Source organism: Sceloporus undulatus, chromosome 1 (assembly GCF_019175285.1).
Source record: "Sceloporus undulatus isolate JIND9_A2432 ecotype Alabama chromosome 1, SceUnd_v1.1, whole genome shotgun sequence".
Lineage (NCBI taxonomy): Eukaryota > Metazoa > Chordata > Lepidosauria > Squamata > Phrynosomatidae > Sceloporus > Sceloporus undulatus.
Window position 1 is genome coordinate 39,472,407 of NC_056522.1, and position 24,641 is coordinate 39,497,047.

The 24,641-nt window shown below is 39.7% G+C and overlaps 1 protein-coding gene across 4 annotated transcripts in view; it reads right to left on the minus strand.

Moving 5' to 3' along the window:
• Positions 1–8,858: 8,858 nt before the first annotated feature.
• Positions 8,859–24,641, minus strand: part of GPATCH2 (G-patch domain containing 2) — a 171,007-nt gene continuing 155,224 nt past the window's right edge. For 2 of the 4 annotated variants that reach the window (XM_042478753.1, XM_042478784.1), the window contains one exon: positions 8,860–11,265. In XM_042478753.1, coding sequence (XP_042334687.1) covers positions 11,096–11,265 — 170 coding nt within the window. In that variant the 3' untranslated portion in view covers positions 8,860–11,095. Of the gene's footprint in view, positions 11,266–24,641 lie in introns of all 4 variants that reach the window. The other 2 variants (XM_042478745.1, XR_006104974.1) reach the window with 2 other exon arrangements.

Here is a 24,641-nt window from a genome sequence, read left to right on the forward strand (position 1 = left end):
AGAAATATTTGTGATGTCTGTCATACCCGAGTGATGCCCAGTGCAGAATGTCAAACAGATCATCGCCTCGTAAGATGCAAACTAAATCCTCATTTTCAGTTGAAACCTAAGAGGTGTGGCATCCTAAAGAGGAGACTCCAAGTCAACAATCTTCAACAAGCTGCCATGAGAGACAACTTCCAGGCAAATTTGCAAACAAAACTTGAAGACCATCCTGTAGACTCTTCTCTTACAGTGCTTTGGCAACATATCAAAAACAGCATCCTGCAATCTGCAAAAGAATCCTTAGGGTTCTCCCTCAAGAAAAACCAAGACTGGTTTGATAAAAACAACCAAGAGATCCAGGAGCTGTTGGCAAAGAAGAGAACTGGCCACCAGACACACCTCGCCCAGCCATCCTGCCATGTAAGAAAAGCAGCATTTCGCCTCGCATGTAGTCAGCTCCAACAAAAACTCAGAGACATTCAGAACAAGTGGTGGATCAATTTAGCAGAAAAGACACAACGTTGTGCAGATCTGGGTGATTCCAGAGGATTTTATGAAGCTCTTAAAGCAGTGTTTGGACCTACATATCTGATCCAAAGCTCCCTATACAGTTCAGATGGTCAAACACTAATCACAGATAAAGCTTCCATTCTGAACCGATGGGCTGAACATTTCCAAAGCCTCTTTAGTGCCAACTGAGTAGTCCAACACTCAGCTATTCAACAGATGACACAACAACCAATGAAGAAGGAATTGGACATAGCTCCCACTTTGGAAGAAACCGTTAAGGCCATACAGCAGATGAAAAATGGCAAGGCTGCCGGGATCAATGGAATTCCACCTGAAGCTTGGAAACATGGAGGTCATGTACTCCATGCTAAACTCCACAAGCTCCTTGTGAGTTGCTGGGAAAAAGGCGAACTGCCATCAGATCTCCGAGATGCAGTCATCATCACCCTGTACAAGAAAAAAGGAGCAAAATCAGATTGCTCAAACTATCGAGGTATAACACTGCTCTCCAAAGCTGGAAAAATCCTTGCAAGGATACTGCTGAACAGATTAGTCCCTGCTATTGCAGAAGAACTTCTTCCCAAAAGCCAATGCGGCTTTAGAGCTAATAGGAGCACTACAGACATGGTATTTGCCCTTAGACAATTGCAAGAGAAATGTAGAGAGCACAACAAAGGACTCTATGTTATATTTGTTGACCTCACCAAAGCCTTCGACACTGTGAGTAGAAAAGGTCTGTGGCAGATCCTGGAACAACTAGGATGCCCCTCCAAATTCCTCAAAATGATCATCCTGCTACATGAAGGCCAGCAAGACCAAGTCAGATATGGCGATGCTCTGTCGGAGCCCTTTCTAATAACTAATGGTGTGAAACAAGGTTGTGTTCTCGCTCCAGCTCTATTTACAATATTCTTCAGCATGATGCTCCAAAGGGCTACGGCAGATCTCAAAGAAGAAGACGGCATTTATATATGCTACCGTACTGATGGTAGCCTGTTTAATTTAAGCCGCCTGAGGGCCCTCCCCAAGACTCTAAACTATCTAGTCCGTGAGCTGCTTTTTGCTGACGATGCTGCCCTTGTTGCCCATACAAAAGTGGCTCTGCAGCGCCTAACATCTTCTTTTGCAACAGCTGCAGAGCTCTTTGGACTGGAAGTCAATCTGAAGAAAACGAAAGTTCTCTACCAGCTGGCACCTCAGGAAGAACACTACCATCCCCACATCACTGTAGGCACATCTGTGCTTAAGTCCATTCAACAGTTCACCTACCTGGGAAGCATAATCTCCTCAGACGCCAAGATTGATAAAGAGATCGATCACAGACTAGCAAAGGCATATAGTGCATTCGGAAGGCTTCACAAAAGAGTCTGGAGTAACAAACACTTGAGGCAAAGCACAAAAATCAGTGTGTATAGAGCCATTGTACTGTCTATTCTCCTCTATGGGTCTGAAACATGGGTCACCTATCGCCAGCACCTACGACTCCTCGAACGCTTTCATCAGTGCTGTTTACGCACAATTCTAAATATACACTGGACTGACTATGTGACAAATGTTGCTGTCCTTGAGCAAGCAGGGATCACCAGCATTGAGGTCATGCTATTGAGGACGCAGTTGCGCTGGGCAGGACATGTTTCTAGGATGAAGGACCATCGCCTCCCAAAAATAGTATTCTACGCTGAACTCGCCATGGGTCAGCATAAGATGGGCGCCCCAAAGAAGAGATACAAGGACTCCCTGAAACAGCATCTCAGGCTTGGCCAAATTGATCACCAACAATGATCCGCCCTGGCCTCACATTGGGAGGCATGGAAACGCACTATCCATGATGCTGCAGCCTTTTTCGAAAGCTCACGGCGAACAAGTCTCGAAGAGAAATGACAACGCAGAAAGAACCACAACCCGGAAACATCACCCAAGGAGACTTTCCGCTGTGCTTTCTGAAACCGGACCTGTTTGTCCCGGATTGGCCTTTTTAGTCACCAACGCGCTTGTACAAAGCGCGGGATGAGTCCTTCCTGAATCTTCGTTTGTGAAGCAAAGCCAGAGAGAAAAAGCACTACAATCCTATATGACCTGTTACATTATGTAATTTTATATATATCTAGGAAGAGAATTAATTAATTTGAGATGTAGGGCTGGAGAAGAGTGCTGAGGATACCATGGATGGCCAAAAGGACAATTTGGTCCTAGAACAAATCAAGCCTGAACTTTCCGTGGAAACCAAGATGACTAAATTGAGGCTGTCGATCTGGCCACAATCTGGCCTTTCTCCAGCGCAAAAAGAAGCCACAAAAAGTGACTCCTTTCTGAGCCACAGAAAGGGCACCATAGCTGCCAGTGCCATGGCTTTTCTGCGCTCCTTTGGTGCTGTGTCATCTATTTTGAATTGATTTGTTTTGTTTTGTTGTACACCGCTTTGATCTATTTTGGAAAAGCGGTCTATAAATAAACTGTATTTTTATTATTATTATTACTTGAGAAATCTATTGTTAACAGTGGTGAGGTAAGTGCTCCACCTGCACCCACCAGGGACGTAGCCAGGATTTTAGGAAGGAGGGGGGTCCAGACTATATGCCACCATTATAATGGGGCTTGGGTGCGGCGGCGCAGCAGCACACACCATTCATTTTTCTAATGGAAGGGGGGGTCCGGACCCCAAGAACCCCCCCCAGGTTATGTCCCTGCACCCACCCAATGCATGTCACACCTGCAAATTACTGGACATCCCTTCAGTTTCTTTAATGTAAGTCACATGACACTTCCACAGCTATGCATTAAGTGAGGACTCAAAATGCAAATGTGGTAATGTCATGATTAATGACGGAAAGACAATTAATCATATCAGATAGGTTCATCAAAACTGTAATGATCTGGGAGAACTATAGATTCTCCTGTAATTAATAACTGAGAGTGAACACAGCATTGTTAAGGAAGATGCTGTTATATAATGATCAGAGATCAGCCCCGTACAGTATTTGTACTCTTAGCCAATCAAAGCTCTCATCTGAATTAGCTCAAGTATGAAATACTTGTGCGGCCGCAACAGTTACGTTGTGCTAGTAAATCCCATTTATTGTGTATTAATGTGGCTCATGATTAGCCTCTTGATAAGCTGCTATTCCTGCTACATGACATTAAATGTTAAACAATTTTGAAGTAGTTCACTTGTTGATTCAGTAGAAGGGGAAGGGTCATCATTGTCTTTCCTTATAAGAGAAAGCTGTAGCCACATACAATTGGAATAATGAGCTTAACTTGCCCCTGCAATGAAAAACACAAAACACATTTTTCCCCCTCCCTAGAAAAGTTGACAAGAAATTAGGTCTCATTGTTCCACTACAAATGCAGCGGATGTCTGAATCAGGGTAATGATTTATGCTGTCTGACAATTCAAAGGCAGGAGACAACTCTAATGTACAGATAAAACCAAAAGTGGCAATAGTAGATCATCACACTGACAGTTAATGGGGCTGACTCGCAGGAGAGAAATCTGGATCTACTTAAAATGTCAGGTGTGTAAAGTAATGAGTCTGTGCTTAGTGGGAGACCACCAGAAGGAGGCTTCATGGTCCACTTGTCAGTTGAATATATATTACAGCAAACCTGTTAAATCAATGAGTATTTAATACATAATGACTTGGGGGTAGTTGTGCTTAAACAAAAAATACCCATTCCTACCCCTAAGGTGACACATGATTCTAATAGACCAACATTGATTATGAAAGTATAATCAATAGGATGGGAAGGGTTCAGATGACTTAAAAATAATCTACAATTAGATTTCATCTAATAAAAATTAGTGAATAGCTAAATAAATGAATGGGTGATTGCTTCTTTATATCATGCTAACTCTGTACAAAGATATTTAGATCCCAGGAATTCCAGCCTAGACAACAAGCCATGGAAACCGAGGAACTCAGCCTAACTTTCATGTCTTGTCTACATTTTATATTTGTCCAATGGATACACTCCAACTGGTATTTCTGAATGCCAAAATTGATAGTGTGGTGGTGTCCTTTTTAAGAAGAACTTTTAGAAAAAGCTTTCAGGATTTCCAGATACCTTGGTCCAGGAAAAGGCAGGTGAGGCAGAGATCAGAACAAATGTGCTAATACTCATGTTAAAATGCATTTCTTTTTTTTTTCCCTTTTCTTTTTAAATCATCCAGAACCTGAAGTTATTGTCTTACCCAACAAAATTAATGTCAATTTGAAAGCATTGCCCTGGAAATGATATGGAAAATAGTCGTCTGTCTCATTTGCTATGTTGTTTTTCCCTTCCACTCCACCTTCAACAACTCTCTTGAAGCATTTTAGTGTATGGTAGGAAACAGTCTATGGAAATTGTGTGAAGCAGAACAGCAAGAAGTAAAGGAGATCATTGCCTCATGGTGCAGAGATGTGCATAAGAAAGAAAGGTTTGCAGAAATATGCTGCAAAATTCTATGTCAAAATGCAATCTGGGGAAAAAATCCTTATCTACATTACATAGAAATCCATTCCAAACTGATGCAAGAATGAGCTCCTTCTCTTGTACTCCTATTAACTGCAAAGCATTATATTTTGCCAAGCCTATTTTTTTTAGTGGGATCTTCAACAATTGTAGGTGTGATTTGGGACCCTATCGCATGAGGTTAAAACCCCAACTTACCTTTCCTGAATTCAGTCCTTCCAACTTCTAAAAAAAGCTTCTGACTTATAAAAATGGCCGCTGGAGCAGCTTACAAGACCTCTTACAAAACAAATAAGGTATGTACGTATGTATGTATACACATATATTCTGTGCCATTTGAAGAATAATTCCTGTGGTCATTTTTTGGGTTTTCAGAAAATAATAGTTGCTGCTTTCCTTAGAGCAGGGGGACAGAGTGCAGAGGGGGTTGGGGCCATTTTTTCATATCTGAACTCCTCAGGGGGCATACCAAAATATCTAACCAGACCAGATGTATCATTTAGCAGTCTGGCTGTAGTTGTTCGGACCAGGTGAAGTTTCCCAACAGTCTTCAAAGAAAGACCCATATAGAGCCTGTTATAGTAATATAAACAGGATGTAACTAAGGTACTGTATGTGAAATTGTCACTAGAAGTTGTGACATCTTTACGAATGCATACAGTTGCACACAAGTCTTAAAGATGCAAAGATGGTCCTTGCCACCACCAAACACTAAACTTTCAGGCTCAAGGTTACATCCAGAAACCAACCCAAGTTCTTATTTTCCCCACCAATTAGCTAAGCTAGATATGATGGGAGTTGTAGTCCAATATCTACATAGATTCTAAAAAATTGTCTAAAACAGTGATTTCCAAAGTGGGTGGTACACCTCCCTTGGAAGATCCAGGGGGACTGAGGTGAAAAGGGGGTGGCAAAGGGGCTTTCAGTCAAAGTATTGGTTTTCAAGAAAGAGAAGGGGAACCAGCAGCCTTTAGGACATGGTGGGGATGAGGGTTGCATGAAACTTCTTTTCAGGATCCCTTAAAACCACTGCACAGCTATACTGATTGCTTTCTGTGATGGTGTCTCCTGCTCTTCACCTCCCCACATGAGCTCACTCCCTTAGTCACGTTTTGTACTAGTAGTGATGATTGGGAAATTCTCACGTAGCTTGGGTGCAGGCATCACTGCTGTGGCTTGGAGCAGGAAACCCTCCCTGCCCGAGCGTCTCACAGCTTCTGAATCTTCCCACTCTAGCTGGCAAAGTCCTCCCCTCTTGGCTAAGCCCACCGGCTTGCCAGAATGCTGACCTTTTTCCCTACACGCAACCACCTCACTGCCTTCTCTTCCATTCACGCCCTCCTCTCCGAGTGCCTCTCCCTTTCCCCTTTTATCTGCCAGCCCCTCCCTTGTAGGTCCTGCCTCCCAGGGTCTTACCTTCTCTCTTTTCACCCCAGGGATTGCTGGGCCTTGTAGATTCCAGTCAGAGTTCTCCCTTTGCAGTGCTGCTGCCTCTCCCTTTCCGGGACAACCCTCTTCTGTCTCTCACGTCCTTCTCCTTGTTACACATGCTTTGATGATAGCATGTTCCTACTAACAGTATACAGTTGGTCCTCCATATCTACAGATTCTTTATCCATGGATTCAACTATCCACAGCTTGAAAATATTCCAAAAAATATAAAATTTCCAAAAAGCAAACTTTGATTTTGCTATTTTATTTTACTATACTATTTTATATAATGGGACTTGAGTATCCACTATTTTGGTAACCATGAGAGGACCTGGAACCAAACCTCAGTTTAGGTCCACAGTACTTTAAACAAGGAATGGGCAAAAAGGTACACTGGGATCTACTGAAAGATCACTGAATGATTTTGTAGATTGGCAGTTGTTTCTGACACTAGTCATTTAAAAGTGAAATTTCTCTCTGAAAAAAGCAAGTTAAGCATCTGAAATGGAAAAAAAATTGGAGGGGGAAGGAATGAATTCTAATGTGTAAATGGACTATGATGACTTGTTCTCATCCTGAAAACAGCTTCTTCATCTGAATCCTAATTCCACTGATTGCCCTGGGCAATCTGATTCAGTTTGTGGAACCTGGTTTTAATTTTTTTAAAAAGCAAAATAGATTTCAGGAACAAAACTTTACTCCACCCCTGTGATCCCCTAGTTTGGTAGTCCCAAGGAACTGTGAAGGGTTCTCTTATAATCTGAACTGGGCTTTAGAAACAATTTCTTTACTTTCTCTTCAAACTGTTTTCCTTTCTTATCTCAGGATTAGTTTTGTCAGTTAAGTTACAGCTAAGTGCAACATAGCGTAGTATTAACTGTGGGAACACATCTCCCTATATAATCCGCCCTGCACTCTTAGAACAAGTGGGAAGAACCTGTTGGAGATACCAGCTACCAAATATGTTTCTACTTCCCAAAAGGCATTCAGTATAGCTGCCCCCAAACTATGGAATGGACTCCCAGAGGAGATCCGCCTTGTTACATCCTTGGAAACTTTCAAGAAGGTGGTAAAGACTGAGCTCTTTCGCCACGCATATCCTCCTGACCTCCTATGAAGACCTCTAGTATGGAACAAGAGCAGCTGACCCTGTGATTGACCGATGCTTATGTTTTATGTTCTATGTTTTTATGTTCCTATGTTTTTAGCTGTGGTTTTAATCATTGTAATTGTAATTTTAACTTGCTGTGATCCCGCCTCAATCCATCAGGAGAGGCGGGAAGATAGAAATAAAATTATTATTATTATTGTTTACAAACTTACAACTGTTCTTGTGAAGAACCTTCAGTTCAGAGGCTAGAATTCTCTTAGTGACATGTGTAGGCATAACCACCAGTTGTGTGTACATGTATTTTTTGGGAATATGGCTGAAGGAGGTAGCCTGTACCTCCTTGTGCAGTGGTTAAATGCCTGTACTGCAGCCATTCACTCAAAACCACAAGGTTGCGAGTTCAAGACCAGCAAAAGGGCCCAAGCTTGACTCAGGCTTGCATCCTTCCGAGGTCGCTAAAATGAGTACCCAGACTGTTGGGGGCAAATTAGCTTGCTTGCTAATTAGCTTACTTGCTGTTCACCGCTATGATCTTTGGAATAGCGGTATATAAATAAAACAAATTATTATTAATTATTATTAATTATTACTCCTTGACCCTTGGTGCCCAACAGGGGAAGAAGCATGCCTTTGTCAGATAAGTATTCTAAAGTGCTTATATGCTTGTATAAATCAGGAGAAATAATAAAGATTAAGAAGAACTAACAGTTATTACAATAGGATCTCAAAAATATGACCTAAACAAGCAGCTTCTTTCCAGCTTCAGTAGGTAGTCTGGATCTTTGAGGGTGAAAGGGAATGAAAGCAAGGAAAGACCATAAAAGTTGATGTGTGAAAGCACTATGGCTTATGTTCTTGCCCAGGATTTGTCTCTTCCTGTGTCTAGAGGCTTTCTCATGTTAAGATGTTGGAGAAAACAACTTTTACAAAGAGAACACCACCATCAAGTACATCAGGTGTATCACTTATTTACAGGCCCATTCTAGGGATACTTTGCATTGGAACAGCATGACTCAATTTGAAACGCTTGCACAACACTTCAATTGAAAAAATATGTTTAACCTTGTCTCCTTAGCTAGAAACATCACCTTATCTTCAATTTGGGTTCCATTCTTTTCTTGTTGTAAGACATATTGAAAAGAGGTAGAATATAGTTTCTCAAGACAGTCAGATGTGGAGAGTGAGAGGAAAATATTACAGATATCCTGGTACATGGGCAAGCAGCTGGTTTTCTGATTCACTTTGCTCAGAGAACACAATGGGAGCTAGTAGGAACTCAGTCTGTCCCTGCACTGATTCTCTTTCTTGCTTATGCTACAGTGATATTTGAGTGGCACGTCCTGAATATTATCATTTAACCTCATCTTTATTTTCTGTTCACACAAATTTTATTCCAGCTGCAGCCTCTGTACCAAATCTCACAGTAGGTTTCAGAGGTCAGTGACTACAGTAGGAAGAAACAGGTAGGAAAGCCCACAATAAACATAATTCTGCCCACTGTTCTCTGAAAGCACTAATTTGGGGAAATTACTATGCTAAGGAGGGCAGTGAAAGATGTCACATATGAATATGACCATAACCTAGCATCTATATATGAATTTTAAAGTAATTACTTTGGGTATACATCTAAGTCAAGCTAACATACAAATGGAAACAAAACCCATAATCCACGGATAGAAGACCTCTTTAATGAATCAGAAGACAAGTCAAACTGTTAAACTGAAATTATGACTGTTCATTTGTGAAAACATTGCCTGTTTTATAATTTTAACTGGTTTCGCTTATATAATAGAATATATCCAGAGTTCACTAAGGCAGTTACAAATCTATAACCTAGACTTAAGCATTCATGACTGGTTTGTATTCATGATCCCTATGTCTTCCCTAGTTTAGGGGGATATGTAGAGACCATGAGTTCCCCAATTTCCAACTTACTGGGAAACACTGTGATTAACAGGGGTCTGTTCCCATCACTTGAGAAGCAGCTGAGTGACATTCCCATACACTCACACAAGGGTCTTCAGTGTATGGGGGAATTGAGAGACCCTGCTTTTGACTGTTACAAAGGATATTCCTTGTGGGAGGTGGCAGGACCATCAGTCAGCTTCTTCCCAACTGATTGTAGCAGCTGCTGTCCAGTAGGTGTGGACTGGGTGGGGATCAGGCCAGGAGACACTACATAGGTAAGAAACTAAGGTGGTTGTCACACAGTTGTAATTACCTTAGTGAATTCAAGACAGTGAATTCTGCCTCATGGCAGCCAATATGTTTGAATTAAGAAAAAAATTCTCAAATTTCAACTATAGCCAAGACTATACTATTCATACTGTCTCATTTTAAATCCACTCAATATACGCATTCACAGTGATTGGGTAAAAGATGACAGTACAATTTAAAATATTTGTTTAAAATCAATAAACCTTCCCCCTGCCAAAATATTGCGTACTTGGAGTATATGGACTTAGGTGAAAGAAGAGGATGGAGTTACATACTGCAGCTTGTGAGAAGAACTTATCATTTGCCATGCTTTTTTCATGCGAAAATGTATGCTAGGAAATAAAGGGCCATTTATTTAGTTATTAACAAATACTGTAAACCAGAAGAAATACCAAATGAAACTTTGGCCTGAAAAGAGGCAAACACCAGAAGGGCCCTCTTTATTAAGGCTCTGTAAGTTCTAATGGCAAGACTGTGGCTGCTACAGAGACAGAGCTTCTACCATTTACACAGGGGTAATTTCAACATAGGACATCCCTTACTGAAGCACTTCTATATCTTTGTTGTCTAGTGTCCTGTTACTAAAATCTTTTGAAACAAATGTGGTATTTGCAGAAAAGCACTTGATAGAATCTTTGTCTTTGTTTTAGGTTAGAAGGTGACACACTCCAGAGGTCAGAGGGCCATTTTCAGCTCCTCTGAAAGTCCTATCAGCACCCAAAAATGCTATTACAGGTGACTGTTAAGCACTGCAACATCACATTTGTTTGTTTGTTTTTAAAAACTGTTCCAGAGTAAGGGAGGCCAAAACAGTGTTTGGAATCCTTAATGTAAATTTTTGGCCCCAAAATCAAGGTTTTGGTCAATATTTTTCTTAATATATTTGGAGAGGTTTATTGAAAATCTAAGGGCTGCAATAGACATTTTTGGCTATGGGCCACATGATTCTTCTCTTTCCTGCCCTAGGTAGTAGAACAGCTGTTTTGTCTATCTAATATGCTAATTAAAATCAGCAAGAGTGGCCTACCTTATGAAAAAAATGGGAAAAGATTCCCCAAGTGTATGTGTGATGTTGGCAGCCCTTTAATGAGGGGGAGGGAAGAGGCAATCAAATCAGTTCATGGAATACTTGATAATAGAAATAGTTAAGACCACATAAAACATTAAAAAGTACAATTTAAAATATTAGCACCATTACAGAGTTAGGATTCAAAGACTGGGCCTGTCCTAAAGGCTGGCTTCTTGCCACTTCAATAGAAAACACTGAAGCTTCTGTACTCAGAAATTACTGGATGTTTTGACAACAGCTGAATAACATATTTCTGGTCATTTCAAAGTTAAGGTGGTTGTCGTGATGTCTGAACAGCAGCCGGAGTGCCCTTTGGGTCAGCTGAATCCAAGTCCCAGTCCCTTTGGCCGCTGGATTGCTCGGATGGGTTCAGCTATTCCTTTGCCATCTGGTCCAAGGCCTGTGCCAGGTGTCCAGCCCATACTTTGGAGCATCCGACTGCCAATGTTGCTATCTGAGATGGGTTGAGCGTTTTCACCCACAAACCCTGAGATTAAAAGAAACACATAGCATTAACCAGAGCGGCCATATGCAGAAGAGTAGGATAATCTCCCTATAAGCCTTAAACCTTCTTATTCTCCTAATTTATCTAACAGACTGCAAGAACAGGATGTCTTTGTACAAACTGACCTGAAGGTTGCACGCTCATTTGAGAGTGTTATAGGCTAATTTTCTCCTTAGCTCAAAACAAAAGAATTATACACATTTAACACAATACATACTACTGTATGCTGAAAATGTGTTCAACATTCCAAGATGGCCCAATGGGTACAAAAACGAAATTAAATACAGAAATCCAACTGTGTTACTCCATGCAGAAATATTGATTTGATTCCCTCAGGCCATATAAACACTACACAAATCATACCAATCTCTATCATGCCAGAGTTTGTTCCTGATCTCACCTGTCTGTATATATGGTGGCAAGATATACCAGTACAAGTGGCAAGACTTGTCTGACTACCCAGAAGAAGTTCTGGATTTGGCTATACCCTTAGGCAAAGTGAAGTGAAAGCAGATGTTGGTTGGTAGGGAGTGCTTGCAAGGTTGGGAGAAGAGAGCTGTGTATGCCAATGAACTTTCCTTCCCTCAGATGCAATGACATATGTAGGCCTTTTCCCATTGCTGAAAATTTTAATTTGCCAGTCTTCTTCTTGGCTTCTTTATGTGGAGAGAGGAGGTACCATCTTGTCTTTCACCTCAGGCAGAAAAATATCTTTGGTCTAGAATGAAACAGATGAAGAATCTACCTCAAGGAAGAGAGTTTTCCCTTTCTTCACTAAAAGTTGGATACAAATGCTAATAATAAGCACATAAAGTTAAAATGAGGGCCTGAAGAAGTGATTGTTTGATAATTGCTGCTAACAGAAACCAACATTGTATAGGGAAAATAGAGCTGAACACCCTGTACTTCAAAATGTGCAACTTTTGATGTATCTATTTTTGATGTCAGCCCCTCAATACAAAGTATGCAATTTTCTGTGACTGACAGGTAATTGGAACAGTTTTGTTTTTAACTGATGCTTAAGTACTTTAATATACAATATAATGAATTTTCCTCCTCAACACAGGATATAATTATCAAAGTTTGAAACCCAGGCATTCTGTTCCACTCAGCACCTATAAATATAGAAGCCAAAAAAGCAGCTTTGTTAATTGTATGGCAAAATTACTTACTGTTGCTCCTACCATACTAATTGAGAGCTGGATTTTGATGTGGATTGTAACTTGATTTAAATCTTGCCTCAGTTATGAAAACTCATTGAGTGGTTTTGAACAAAAGCCATTCCACCTGCACAACAAAACTTTCCTTCCCCCAAATCCTTAAGACAAATGGGAGAATGCTAACATTATAAAAGTTTGTGGCACAGCTCCAAGAGATATAGAAAGAAAGAAAAACTTAGATATTAGAAGGGCTGCCAGACCCAGAAAAACACATAGGGGAAGAAACTGTTAAACAAAGTTTGGCTACTAGTCCTGAGAAACACCAAAATCAAGACCCAGCATGTGTAAATGAAAAGCACCCAGGGTCAAGGGGTTTGCCCAGCACACAATGGATCAGTAATTAAATAGACACCCTGAAGTCTTGCCATTCAACAGCAGACCAACACGTAAATCACTTCCTTTCAATTAAGGGTCACATAGTATCTATACCCCACTCACTTCCATGCCAGCGTTCTCTGAAGATGCCAGCCACATGCTAGTGAAACGTCAGGAATAAACTCTTTCAGAACACAGTCACATACCCTGGAAAACCCACAAAAAACTATGGAAGCCAGCCATGAAAGCCTTCAACTTCACAAATTTGATAAGGTCTTTCTGAAGCCATTAAGTAAACTGCGGCTATTTTATTTAGTGTATTTTGAAGAGGCAGCACTTTCTGTGATTTAATTTTTATGCAGTTCTTCTGCTCCACCTAAAATAGATGGGGTAAAATCAAATACAAAATTTCTGAATGCTCATCAATAGAAAAGTAAGGAATACAGAACTGTGTTGATGATTTCCATCTGGGTATTGACAGGGGAAGTGTGACTCTGTTGGTACTGTTGGACCTCTCAGCGGCCTTTGATACCATCAACCATGGTATCCTTCTGGAACGTCTGGGAGAACTGGGAATCAGGGGTAATGCATTACAGTTGTTCCGATCCTGTCTCTCAGGCAGATTCCAGATGGTGATGCTTAGGGACAGTTGCTCCTCTAAGAAGGAGCTCAGATCTGGTGTCCTTCAAGGCACAATTCTGTCCCCAATGCTATTTAATATTTACATGAAGCCGCTAGGGGAGGTCATCTGGAGACATGGGGTGGGGTGTTATCAGCATGCTGATGACACCCAAATATATTTCGCCATGCCTCAGACTGTTGCAGTGATTAAGGGTGGCATCTCTTCTCTGAATGAATGTCTAAAAGAGGTAATGGACTGGATGAGGAAAAACAGACTAATAATAATAATTAATAATAATTTGTTTTATTTATATACCGCTATTCCAAAGAACATAGCGGTGAACAGCAAGTAAGCTAATTAGCAAGTAAGCTAATTTGCCCCCAACAGTCTGGGTACTCATTTTAGCAACCTCGTAAGGATGCAAGCCTGAGTCGAGCTTGGGCCCTTTTTCTGGTCTTGAACTCGCAACCTTGTGGTTTTGAGTGAATGGTTACAGTACAGGCATTTAACCACTGCGCCACCAGGGCTCCTGGACTAAAACTGAATCCAGGTAAGACGGAGGTACTTGCTATAGCAACCCCTAATCCGATATGGAGATATGTCAACCAGTCCTGGATGGGGTCACACTTCCCCTAAAGGACTGTGTTTGCCGCTTGGGAGTACTCCTGGACTCGTCTCTCCAAATGACATCTCAGATAATAATAATAATAATAATAATAATAATAGGTTTTATTTATATACCGCCCAATCACTGGGAATCCGAGCGGTTTACAATAGAGGGGATAACAGACAGTTCCCTGCCCACAGGCTTACAATCTAAAAGACACGACACAAAAGGAGAAGGGAATGGTGAGGGGGGGAGGGAATCAGGTCCAGCATTCTTCTCTCTCTCTGAGGCCTGGACCAAGATGCGATGGTCAGGAGTGCTTATTATCAGCTTTGGTGGATATGCCAGCTGCGACCCTACCTGGAGCCAGGGGACCTAGAATTGTTAGTACACGCACTAGTAACCTCTCGACTAGACCTTTGTAATGCACTCTACATGAGGCTACCCTTGTGCCTAGTTCCGAACCTCAATTAGTTCGAAATATGGCAGCCAGATTGGTCGCTGGAAACTCTAGAGGTGACCACATAACAGCAATCCTAAAATCCCTGCACTGGCTGCTTATTAGTTTCTGGACACAGTACAAGGTGTTGGTAATAACCTTTAAAGCCCTAAATGGCTTGGGTCCAGCTTACTTGCAGGAACGCCTCCATCCATACAATCCAACCTGCACACTCAGGTCCTCTGGAAAAAATTGCTGCAGCCAATATAACCCAGGTTGTCTGCAATTAGCAAGAGGGCCTTTTCACCAGCTGCTCCTAAATTATAGAATGGCCTGTCAGAAGAGATCCGACATATCACCAATCTTGACAGCTTTAAAAAAAAGCCATCAAGATGGATCTCTTCTGACAGGCCTTCCCTGTCTGATCATCTTACTCTCACTGATATGGATTACCCTGACTACCCCAAGATGTCTCATGCAAATTTTTATGTTTTAGTGATTTTAATATGATTTTATAATGTTGTATGTATGTATTTTATTATTGTTTTATTATTGTAATTTTTTACTGTTGTAATCCACCTCGATCCATTGGAGAGGCGGGATAAAAACAGAAATTATTATTATTATTATTATTCACTGATTAAAATGACTTCTTTGCCATGGAACGAAAACATTGCTTTAGTTTCTCAATGGGCTATTTCAGAATTGAACATATTAGCATGGAAACGACCCGCAAAGGACTATGTTATTTTAGGGAAAACATTCTAGTCATGGTGGTAATGATAAAATACCAGCTGTTGCCACCTGGAAGAAACACAGCTATGCAAACCGCTTATGAAAGACAGGGAGAAAACCACCAACTGTTTTGACTGGGAAGATTGGGTGACAACTACTAAGAGACTCCAGTTAAAGTTTCTTGCCAAGAGTATGTGGGTGTTCCAATGGTATGCATCCCCTTCTGCCTTTGAGAACCTGCAAATTTGACTGCTACCAGAACAAATAGTCTTTGATTTGCCAAATGGTAACTAGAGTGGTTGCCATGACAGAAGTAAAGAAAAACATTTGCTGGACCAGAGACTTTTACTGCCAAAATAAAAGCCACAGAATTCCCAAGAACTCCACTGAGTAATCAGAGAAAAGCAAAATATATTGTCTTACAATTTTACAAATGTGTACTCTCACAATTTCTGGAGACAATCCTTGTGTAAGCAAATAGTTTAGAGACTTAATATAAAGCCAATAAAATTAAAAGGCAATAAAGTTTGTATATGGTAAATCAAGGCACTCCTTTAAAAGAAAGAGAGAAAGGGGGGGGGGAGAGAAAACAAACCTTGCAGTTAAATTTTTATTTCAAAATAATATTTATGATGTCATTAAAGGTAGATTTCTATGAAAATTAAGACACGCAATTTTTCTCAACATCTGTTGGAACAGGTATGTTCTGGTTAAACAGAGCACTAGCATTCACTGCCATACCCTTGATTTTACAAGGATTGCCATGAATTAATTTAATTCCATCTGTAAGCTAAAAATCAGATCAGAGGTCTAATGCTGCTGCAGGCTTTCACATCTGTTTAATCATTTTGGGATACAACAGCTTGCTGAAGTTCAGGTTTTCATTTGCTTAATATTTAAGAAATAGTGTTGTACTGTGGTGTGCAAATTTCAGCAGGACTCAGAAAACCAAGAACTTCTGATTTGTTATCTATATCTGTAACATTTGTTTTACATTTGTTACATTTACAAAGCTTGTGCTTTGCCAGTTTTTATATTTTATCTTTATATAGAATTACAAATACAGTAAATGCCAAAATAGTATAATATTAGCCTGGATTAAATAAAAACTATAATTTTTTACTCTGTGTGAATACTGGGCTAAATTCAATATATGTCACACATCATGCACACCCCCTGAAATCACTGAAACATAAGTCAGTTGAAATTATCAAATTGCAGTCATTAAAATGGGTCTATTCTGGGTAGGATTAACATTCCATTTATCCCATTAAACATTAGAAATATTGCTGAGAAATGTTCTTCCTTTTCATGTCCATAAGAAAAGTGATGCTGCTTTTCCTTTCTTAGAATATTAATGTTGCCAGTCTAAATATGATTACAAGGAAGTAAGGCCCAGTGAACTCAGTTGGAATTTAGTGGATTGCTGTACAATACTGAATAACCACTAAACAGCAAAACAGAAAAACAAAACTGTGCAGCTGTAAAAAAACAACCCACTAGACTAATGAGGTTCAAAAGAACTGGGAAATGATGCCACTTTCATGTTTCATTTACACAACAAAATTATTTAGAGGAAGGCATGAGCAAGTAAAATCTATGGGTTGTATTTGGTCCACTAGGACATTTTTACAGCCCCAGTGCTCTGTGCCAAATCAAACATAAACCCCTTTCCTGCTTCTGGAATCTCCCATGAGTAGCAATTTTCCATTAAAACAAAATGCACCACACCTGACCCTTTTAAATAAGATGTGGACAGCCCCTGAAGAAATTACATGTGGACATTCAGACAGTACCAAGTCTGATTGTTCAGCTGGTGCAGCTTGTAGTTAGTCTTGGAGACAGCAAATTGCTCCTGAAATCCTAGGAAGTTGCCCCCTTTAGTTCAAAGACCACTTTGGATGTCATCATTTAGGCATGTGCTTATTGGGAAAAGCTTTACATACACTGACTGGTACATTTTATTTTTCTACATTTCTACAGGAGTCAGCTGATTAAAGACATGCAAACAAAATAGTTGTTCTGATTTTTTTAAAAAAATAACACATTGTAGAAGAAGCATGTGAGTGTTATAGTAGGAATCCTATTAGAAGAGCATTTTTTCTTTTGTATGTGAGAAGAATGTCTGTTCTAAAATGACAGCCCAAAGCAACAGCTTTCATAATAAAATTATTTTTAAAATAAATACCAATCTAAATAGTTAATTTACTCATAACTGATGTGCCATTTTCACCATACCAACTATTTCTCACTCTATAATTCTGGATTTATCATTGACTATCATTCTTTCTCCAGTATTTTTAGTAACGTGCATAGAAAATAGTAGCAGAGTCTAATCATTTTTTTTTCATGGTGTAGCACCTTTTAATGTTCAGGGCTGATTTTTTTCTTGCTTCAAAACAGGAATTATAACTGTAGTAGTCTTGGTTCTCTCTTCCCCTTTAAAAGATTAGCACATGTGAATTTAACAAGTTTGCTGCAGTATGGCACCCCACAACTATTATTTTCTTTGCCAGCATGCCTAGCAGCCCTAAATCCTTTAAGTCCCTTCCTAGAAGGATCTCTTTTTTCCCCAGCAATTTTTGCACAATGTGGCCCAATAACCCTAACCCCCCTATCCAGGATCTCAGTTATGCCTATCACAGCAGAGTTCGTCTTTCTACCTTAAATTCCCAAGGAGCACTGTGGATGGTAATTCACTTGAGTAATTGGCTCAAGAGATGAAAATCTTGTATCTGCCTCTCTTAGCCACTAATCTATCCAGCTGACTGCAAGCCTAATTGGCAGCTTGTTTAGTAATTTGGCTCCTAAAGTGTTGTATTGATGTTGGATAAACAGCCAATGGAAAACGGGGAGATACATGCTGCTTCACTTTAGAACCTAGTACATCTTCCCCCTTTTTTCTGAAGGCATTTAATATTCAGGTTATTCCTTTCAGTTCTCTATTTGTGGATGCTTAAACCAGCCAGCAAAATGCAAAGGTCTAAAACAGTAGGCTTTGATCTTGATGCAAGGAAGCTGTACTATCAGAGTACTGTATTGTTCACAAAACATCAAGCTTTCTTGCTCCACACTGTTTTTCCTAAAGGATCCCCTAGATCAAGTGTGAATAATAATAATAATAATAATAATAATAATAATAATAATAATAATAAATGGAATGTTCATATGGATAGAAGGATTGCTTTCAGCTATAAAGTAATATGTTAATTTTAAGTAAAAATTATGATTCCAAAAACCATTTAAGTAATCCAGTTAAGTATGACAAAAGTCCAAGCTCCTCCTGTATCATGCAACACTCCACCTCATTTGTTTGAACTAAATTTTGGATACAACTAGCCCTTTTGGGGTATTCAAAGAAAAGCAATAGCACTAGGGTGTGTGCGCGTACACACACACACACACACACACACACACACACACACACACTCCTAGTCTGCTATGCAGCTATCTGCCAATGCACCTTATTTTGTCAATGGTCAATAAAGAATGCACACGGTAGCTCTTTCTGTAAACCCAGTTAATCAAGGCACTGATGAATAGTTACATCATCCAACTGCATGACTAGAATCCTGTTGTTTAGTCCCAACTAGAGTAGATGCACTGAATCAATTGTTGGATGGTGACTCAACACAAAGGTAAATTCAGGTGATTCAATGGTTCTATTGTAGTTGGGAGTAACAATAAAAAAAATTTTGTAACAGGCTGGGCTGAGAAGATGAAGGCTTTCATGATTGGAATCTATAGATTTTTGTGGGGCTTTCAGGCTGTATGGCTGTGTTCTAGAAGAGGTTGGGCTGCTTTTCAGATTCTGTTTGCCTCATTTGTGCTTTTGAAGCTCTTGACATCTATTGCAGAATAGAATGTTCTAAACTTTCATACTGTCTGTATTAAACAAAGGTTTCTGTAAATTTTGTATGAACAGCCTAATCAAAAGTTCTGTAAAACGTGGGCTAGACAAGGTAACTGTTACATGTAATTGGTTGACTGGCCAAACCCAAAGGGTGCTCAACAATGGCTCATGTTCATCCTGGAGAGAAGTGACCAATGGGGTCCCACAGGGGTTTGTCCTGGGCCCAGTGCTATTCAACATTTTTATCAATAACTTGGATGAAAGAATTGGGGGCATATCAAATTTTCAGATGACATCAAATTAAGAGAAGTAGCTAACACCCCAGAGGGCAGGATCAAAATTCAAAATGATCTGAATAGACTAGAAAGCTGGGCCGAAGCTAACAAAATGAAATTCAACATGGAGAAATGTAAGTTGCTGCACTTAGGGCGGAAAAATAAAATGCATAGATGTAGGATGGGGGACATCTGGCTGAACGAGACTACATGTGAAAGGGATCTAGCAGTCCAAGTACACCACAAGTTGAACATGAGTCAACAGTGTGATGAGGTAGCTAAAAAGGCCAATGCAATTTTAGGGTGCATCAATAGAAGTTTAGTGTCTAGATCAAGGGAAGTAATAGTGCCACTCTATTCTGCTTTGGTCAGGCCCCACCTGGAATATTGTGTTCAGTTCTGGGCACAATTCAAAAAGGATGTTGAGAAACTGGAGCATGCCCAAAGGAGGGTGATTAAAATGATGAAGGGGCTGGAAACCATGCTCTATGAGGAATGACTTAGGGAGCTGGGGATTTTCAGCCTGGAGAAGAGGAAGTTAAGAGGAAATATGATAGCTCTGTTTAAATATTTGAAGGGATGTCATATTGAAGAGGGAGCGAGCTTGTTTTCTGCTGGAGCAATGGATAAAAGTTACAGGAAAAGAGATTCTATCTTAACATTAGGAGGCTCCTCCTGACAGTAAGGGCTGTTCAACAGTGGAACACACTCCCTTGGAGTGTAGTGGAGTCTCTTTTGGAGTCTTTAAATAGAGGCTGGATGGCCATCTGTCAGGGATGCTTTGATTGAGAGTTTCTGCATGGCAGGGGCCTTGTGGTCTTTTCTAACTTTCTGGAAGGCCCTTGTGTAGGGTTGCCATAATTCTCTGCTATACACCAGGACAAAATGTAGGACAACATTTAGACCAAATGTAGGGCAATTGTAGGATAAAATTTAGCCCCAAATGTAGGACATTTAAGGTCATCAATTTTTCTTAAATGGCCTACATTTTGGTCTAAATTTTATCCTACAATTGTCCTACATTTTGGTCTAAATTTTGTCCCACATTTTGTCCCAGTTTATAGTAGAGAATTATGGCAACCCTACCCTTGTGGTCTCTTCCAACTCTATGATTCTATGAATGTTATGAAATAAATGGCTGTTTGCCCTGGGAAGAGAGGCAGCTTAGGTATAAGCAAAGTTAGGTTAAAGTAATAGAAGGCTTATAATAACAACAATCCCGATAGTAGAAATTTACTGGCCTAATGCCAGCAAAGCATCTTCACATCTGTATACAAGAAAAGGAGACACCAGCAGGTTGGAAGAGAAAATGGAACTCAACATGTGCACTAGTTGAAGCAAACAGAAGAGTAACAACACCTATTTACTTCAAATCCCTCATTTTATTGGATGAAACAACAAGGGAAGAGCGGCTAAACAGCGAGTGAAAAGGGTATAAAGTAAAGGCCTGTAAACTGGTCTGCCTCTAGGTTGCTGCCACCACCACCATCTTGATGCAATTGCTGATAACCAGAATTTCTACATGTGTACTCATTTCTTGATAAAACCTGCTATTTAATACTGAACCAAATACCAATGTACAGATAAGGTTAAACAGATGTGATAGAGTACAGTCCCCAAACTGTGCCCTTGAAGAGATTTGGATTTCAGCCCAGAATCTCAAGACTATTAGCCAACATGACTGAGGGTTATGGGAGCTGAAGTCCAAAATCTCTGAAAGGGCACAATTTAACAACAACAACAACAATAATTTTTATTTATATTTCCTGCCTCTCCCTGAAGATCAAGGCGGGATTACAACAATAGAAACAACATTACAAGATAACAAACTACAATTTCATATAAAATACACTCAATAAAACAGTAAAACCACTATCAATACAATACATAGACTAAATCATCATTTAAAATACATATCTTTACAAATAGAGTTGGGGTATTTCCAACTCTTTTATAGCAGATTGGGTGGATAGGCCTGCCAGAAGAGATCCGTTTTAAATGCCTTCTTAAAGGTGGTAATGAGATGGATCTCCTTCAGCAAGCCATTCCATAATTTAGGAGCTACGGTAGTAAGTGCCCTGTGGGAAGTTGTTATTAACCTGGTGTTTACATACTCTAATAATTTGGGGATCACTGCCATAGAGGTTCTGAGGCAGAGCATTTGTTTTGATTTCACAAGGTTCCAAGTTCATACCTTAGCAGCTCCAGTTAAGAGCAAACTGGGCAGTAAGGCTGGGAATGTCTCCCAATAATTATAGAGCCCAATTCTTTGTTTCAGGATAGGACATCACGGATTCAACAGTGTTTATCCATTTTCTGCTATGAACTCCTCAAGCCACACTAAAGAACATAATGACTTTTTCCAGAGTTTCAGTGGTGCCTTGAATAGCAAAGGGACATCATTCTGGGAAGAGGAGCTCAGAAGGCTTGCTACATGTTCATGACATAGCATTATGCAATTGGACTTCCAGCATCTAAAGCCGTACACTAAGGACATTTTATTTGTTCTTCTCTTTGACAGAACTTTTGATTAGGCTGTTCATACAAAATTGACAGAAACTTTTGTTTAATACAGTCAATGTGAAAGCTTGTTCTATAATTGCTGGAATATAAATCATAAATTGAATTGGAAGTAACCTCTAGTGCCCACTGCACTGTAAATTTGCCCCAGCTTATCCAGCTAACCCAAATCTGTCTTTCTTCCATAAACAGATCATAAGGCTGACCTTCACCAGAAGCCGGGCCCGGGTAACCTCTGTTGGAATAGTATAATCACAGTATTTTCAAATCATCATTTTGGCAGTGCACATATTCAAGTCTGATTTTTAATCACTGCCACATTAGACGTCAGCAAAATAGTTTTGCTGGCAATTTTTGAATGGAATGAAAACATTTAGCCTTTTGATTACCTTGTTAAAGAGAGTCATGATGACCTTATAGAAGCATTTGATATTACACGCTATAATTGAGAATCTGTCAGGTTTTTCATTAAAACACATTTTTACAAAAAATCAGAGTTGATAATACCAGTCATTCCAATGTGCATCAGCCCCAAAATACAGCATGTAGTTTACCACACCAGACAAAATATTAAAGCCTTTTTTTAAAAGCAAAGATCATTTACTAACTTTTTGCTATTATAGTGTCAGCATTTACAGGATTTTAGATGGAAAAGATTTAAAGCAAGTCTGAAACATTTCTACATTCCAAGGCCAGAGTTTCAGTGGTGTTCAGCAGTATATTTACATATTTTTGCATGATTTTCTTAAATGAAGTACTTCACACCCTGCATGAATGCGATACTAGTTATATAGCAAATTTAAAAGGCAGCTTTGTGAAAATGGTCAAGAAAAGCATTCGTGTACTTTTAGTGTCTGAACAATGATTCTGTGTTTTGGTACTTTGAAATCACATTTTGATATTTTCTGTATAAGCAAATTCTCTATGCAATTAAGAAGGCAACCAGAATTAAATCTTTGGTTTAAAGATCCAAAGATATCTGGAAGACATCTGATATGAATTAAGCATGTTTTTGAGTAATATGAAGACCTCTGCTTTTATACACTGCATTGGCTTGCATAACTTGCACTAGCTTTGTATCTATCTACACTTCTGAATACAGCAGTGGTTCTCAAACTTTTTACCTTTGTGATTCCCCTTACAAGGGTGTCATCATGCCTCCCAAATCAATGTAGTATGTGATGTGTAGTAGTATTCTTTTGTTTGTTTAGTATGTGTGTTTTCATTTGCACATTCATGTATATTCATATTTTAACATTTTATAAGGAAATAACATCGTTCAAATTTAAAAATAAGTTCACTATTTAACTCAATGTGTGTAGATTTTACACATGAAAAAGTTTGGGAAAAGGAAGAGGAGGAGGGATCAGGGCCTTCAAGTCTCATGCCCCCCTTGAACAACTCTTGAACCCCCCCCAAGAGGTCCTACCCTGCAATTTGAGAACCAGTAGTCTATAGAACTTCAAATCCCATACTTCCTGAGCATTGGCCATTCTGGTTGAGTATTCTGAGAGATATTAGAAGAGAATCTTCTGTACTGTTGCAGGTTCCTTTGGCTCTCTCTCATATAACCTTTTTTGGGGAAGAGGGGCATCCTCAGATATTTTCCAAAATGACTACCGTAGGTTTTGGTGGGATTATTCATTGGCAAGTACTAAACATATTTTGTATGTTCCATAATAATACCCTTTGAAAATTATTAAATTAAGTTTCCACAACCTGATAGTCAGACTTTGCATGAGTATAAATAGCTTCCTGCAACCTGATGCCCTCCAGATGTGATAGACTACAACTCACATAATCCAATCAATGGTAATGTTTTCTGAAGGACACCAGGTAGAAAAAAGCTGGTACAGAGAGGAATATGTAGAGCTAGATGTGTGGAGGAGGAGGAAGATATCTAAGGAGTAATGACTTGGATAAATGATAAAAGAATGCTTTGTACCTGTTGAGACTGTTCTTGAGATTGACAGAGGATATAGACAAGTTTGGTACTGAGGAGGAAGCAATCTAGAATATGGGGACAACTGGGCTCCAGAAAAATATATGGTGCAGAGGATAGTCAACTGTGGAAATTATGTCACAAGACCTATACCAAGCAACAAACACTGGCAAATCTGCAGAACCCTGGAAGAATCTCAGACACAGACGTTTCCTTGGGGCACTTTATTTTTGCTTCCAAATATTCATTTGTGGTTCTACCTGCAGTATGTTTGAATGAATATGCGAGACCAGTTAAGGACATGCACATCACTCTGAAGTGTTTGGATCTAAGTAGGATGCAAAGATTTGCTAGGCAAGGCAAGCATCCAAGAAAATATCAGTACTGATTGTCCTTTATAATATACACAGAATTATTTTTATTAGGAAAAAAGGACTTCACTGAATACTAGAACTGGATTGTTGGCTGTTCTGATTTCCTAAGCCACATTCCAGGGAATCAGCATAATGTTCTCAAGAATGCAAGCACAACACTCGATGTGTGAGTGTGCCCAACACTCACTGACTCAAGGGCACTCTGTTTTTGCCATAAAGCCTCTTAAGGATCCATACTGAATAGTATTACTGTTCAGGTGGTTAGCAAGCCGACAAAGGCATTCAAAATGACATGCTCCCATGTCAGATACTATATTGCTTCACTAGACATCAATTCCTTTAGGTATTTATTTCCTGAAACAAATTCATGGTTGCCCTAAGAGGAACAATGTGTTGCAACAATTCTTTGAAATTTTTAGAAGGTTGTATGTAAACTGTAGGCAATATACGAGGAGA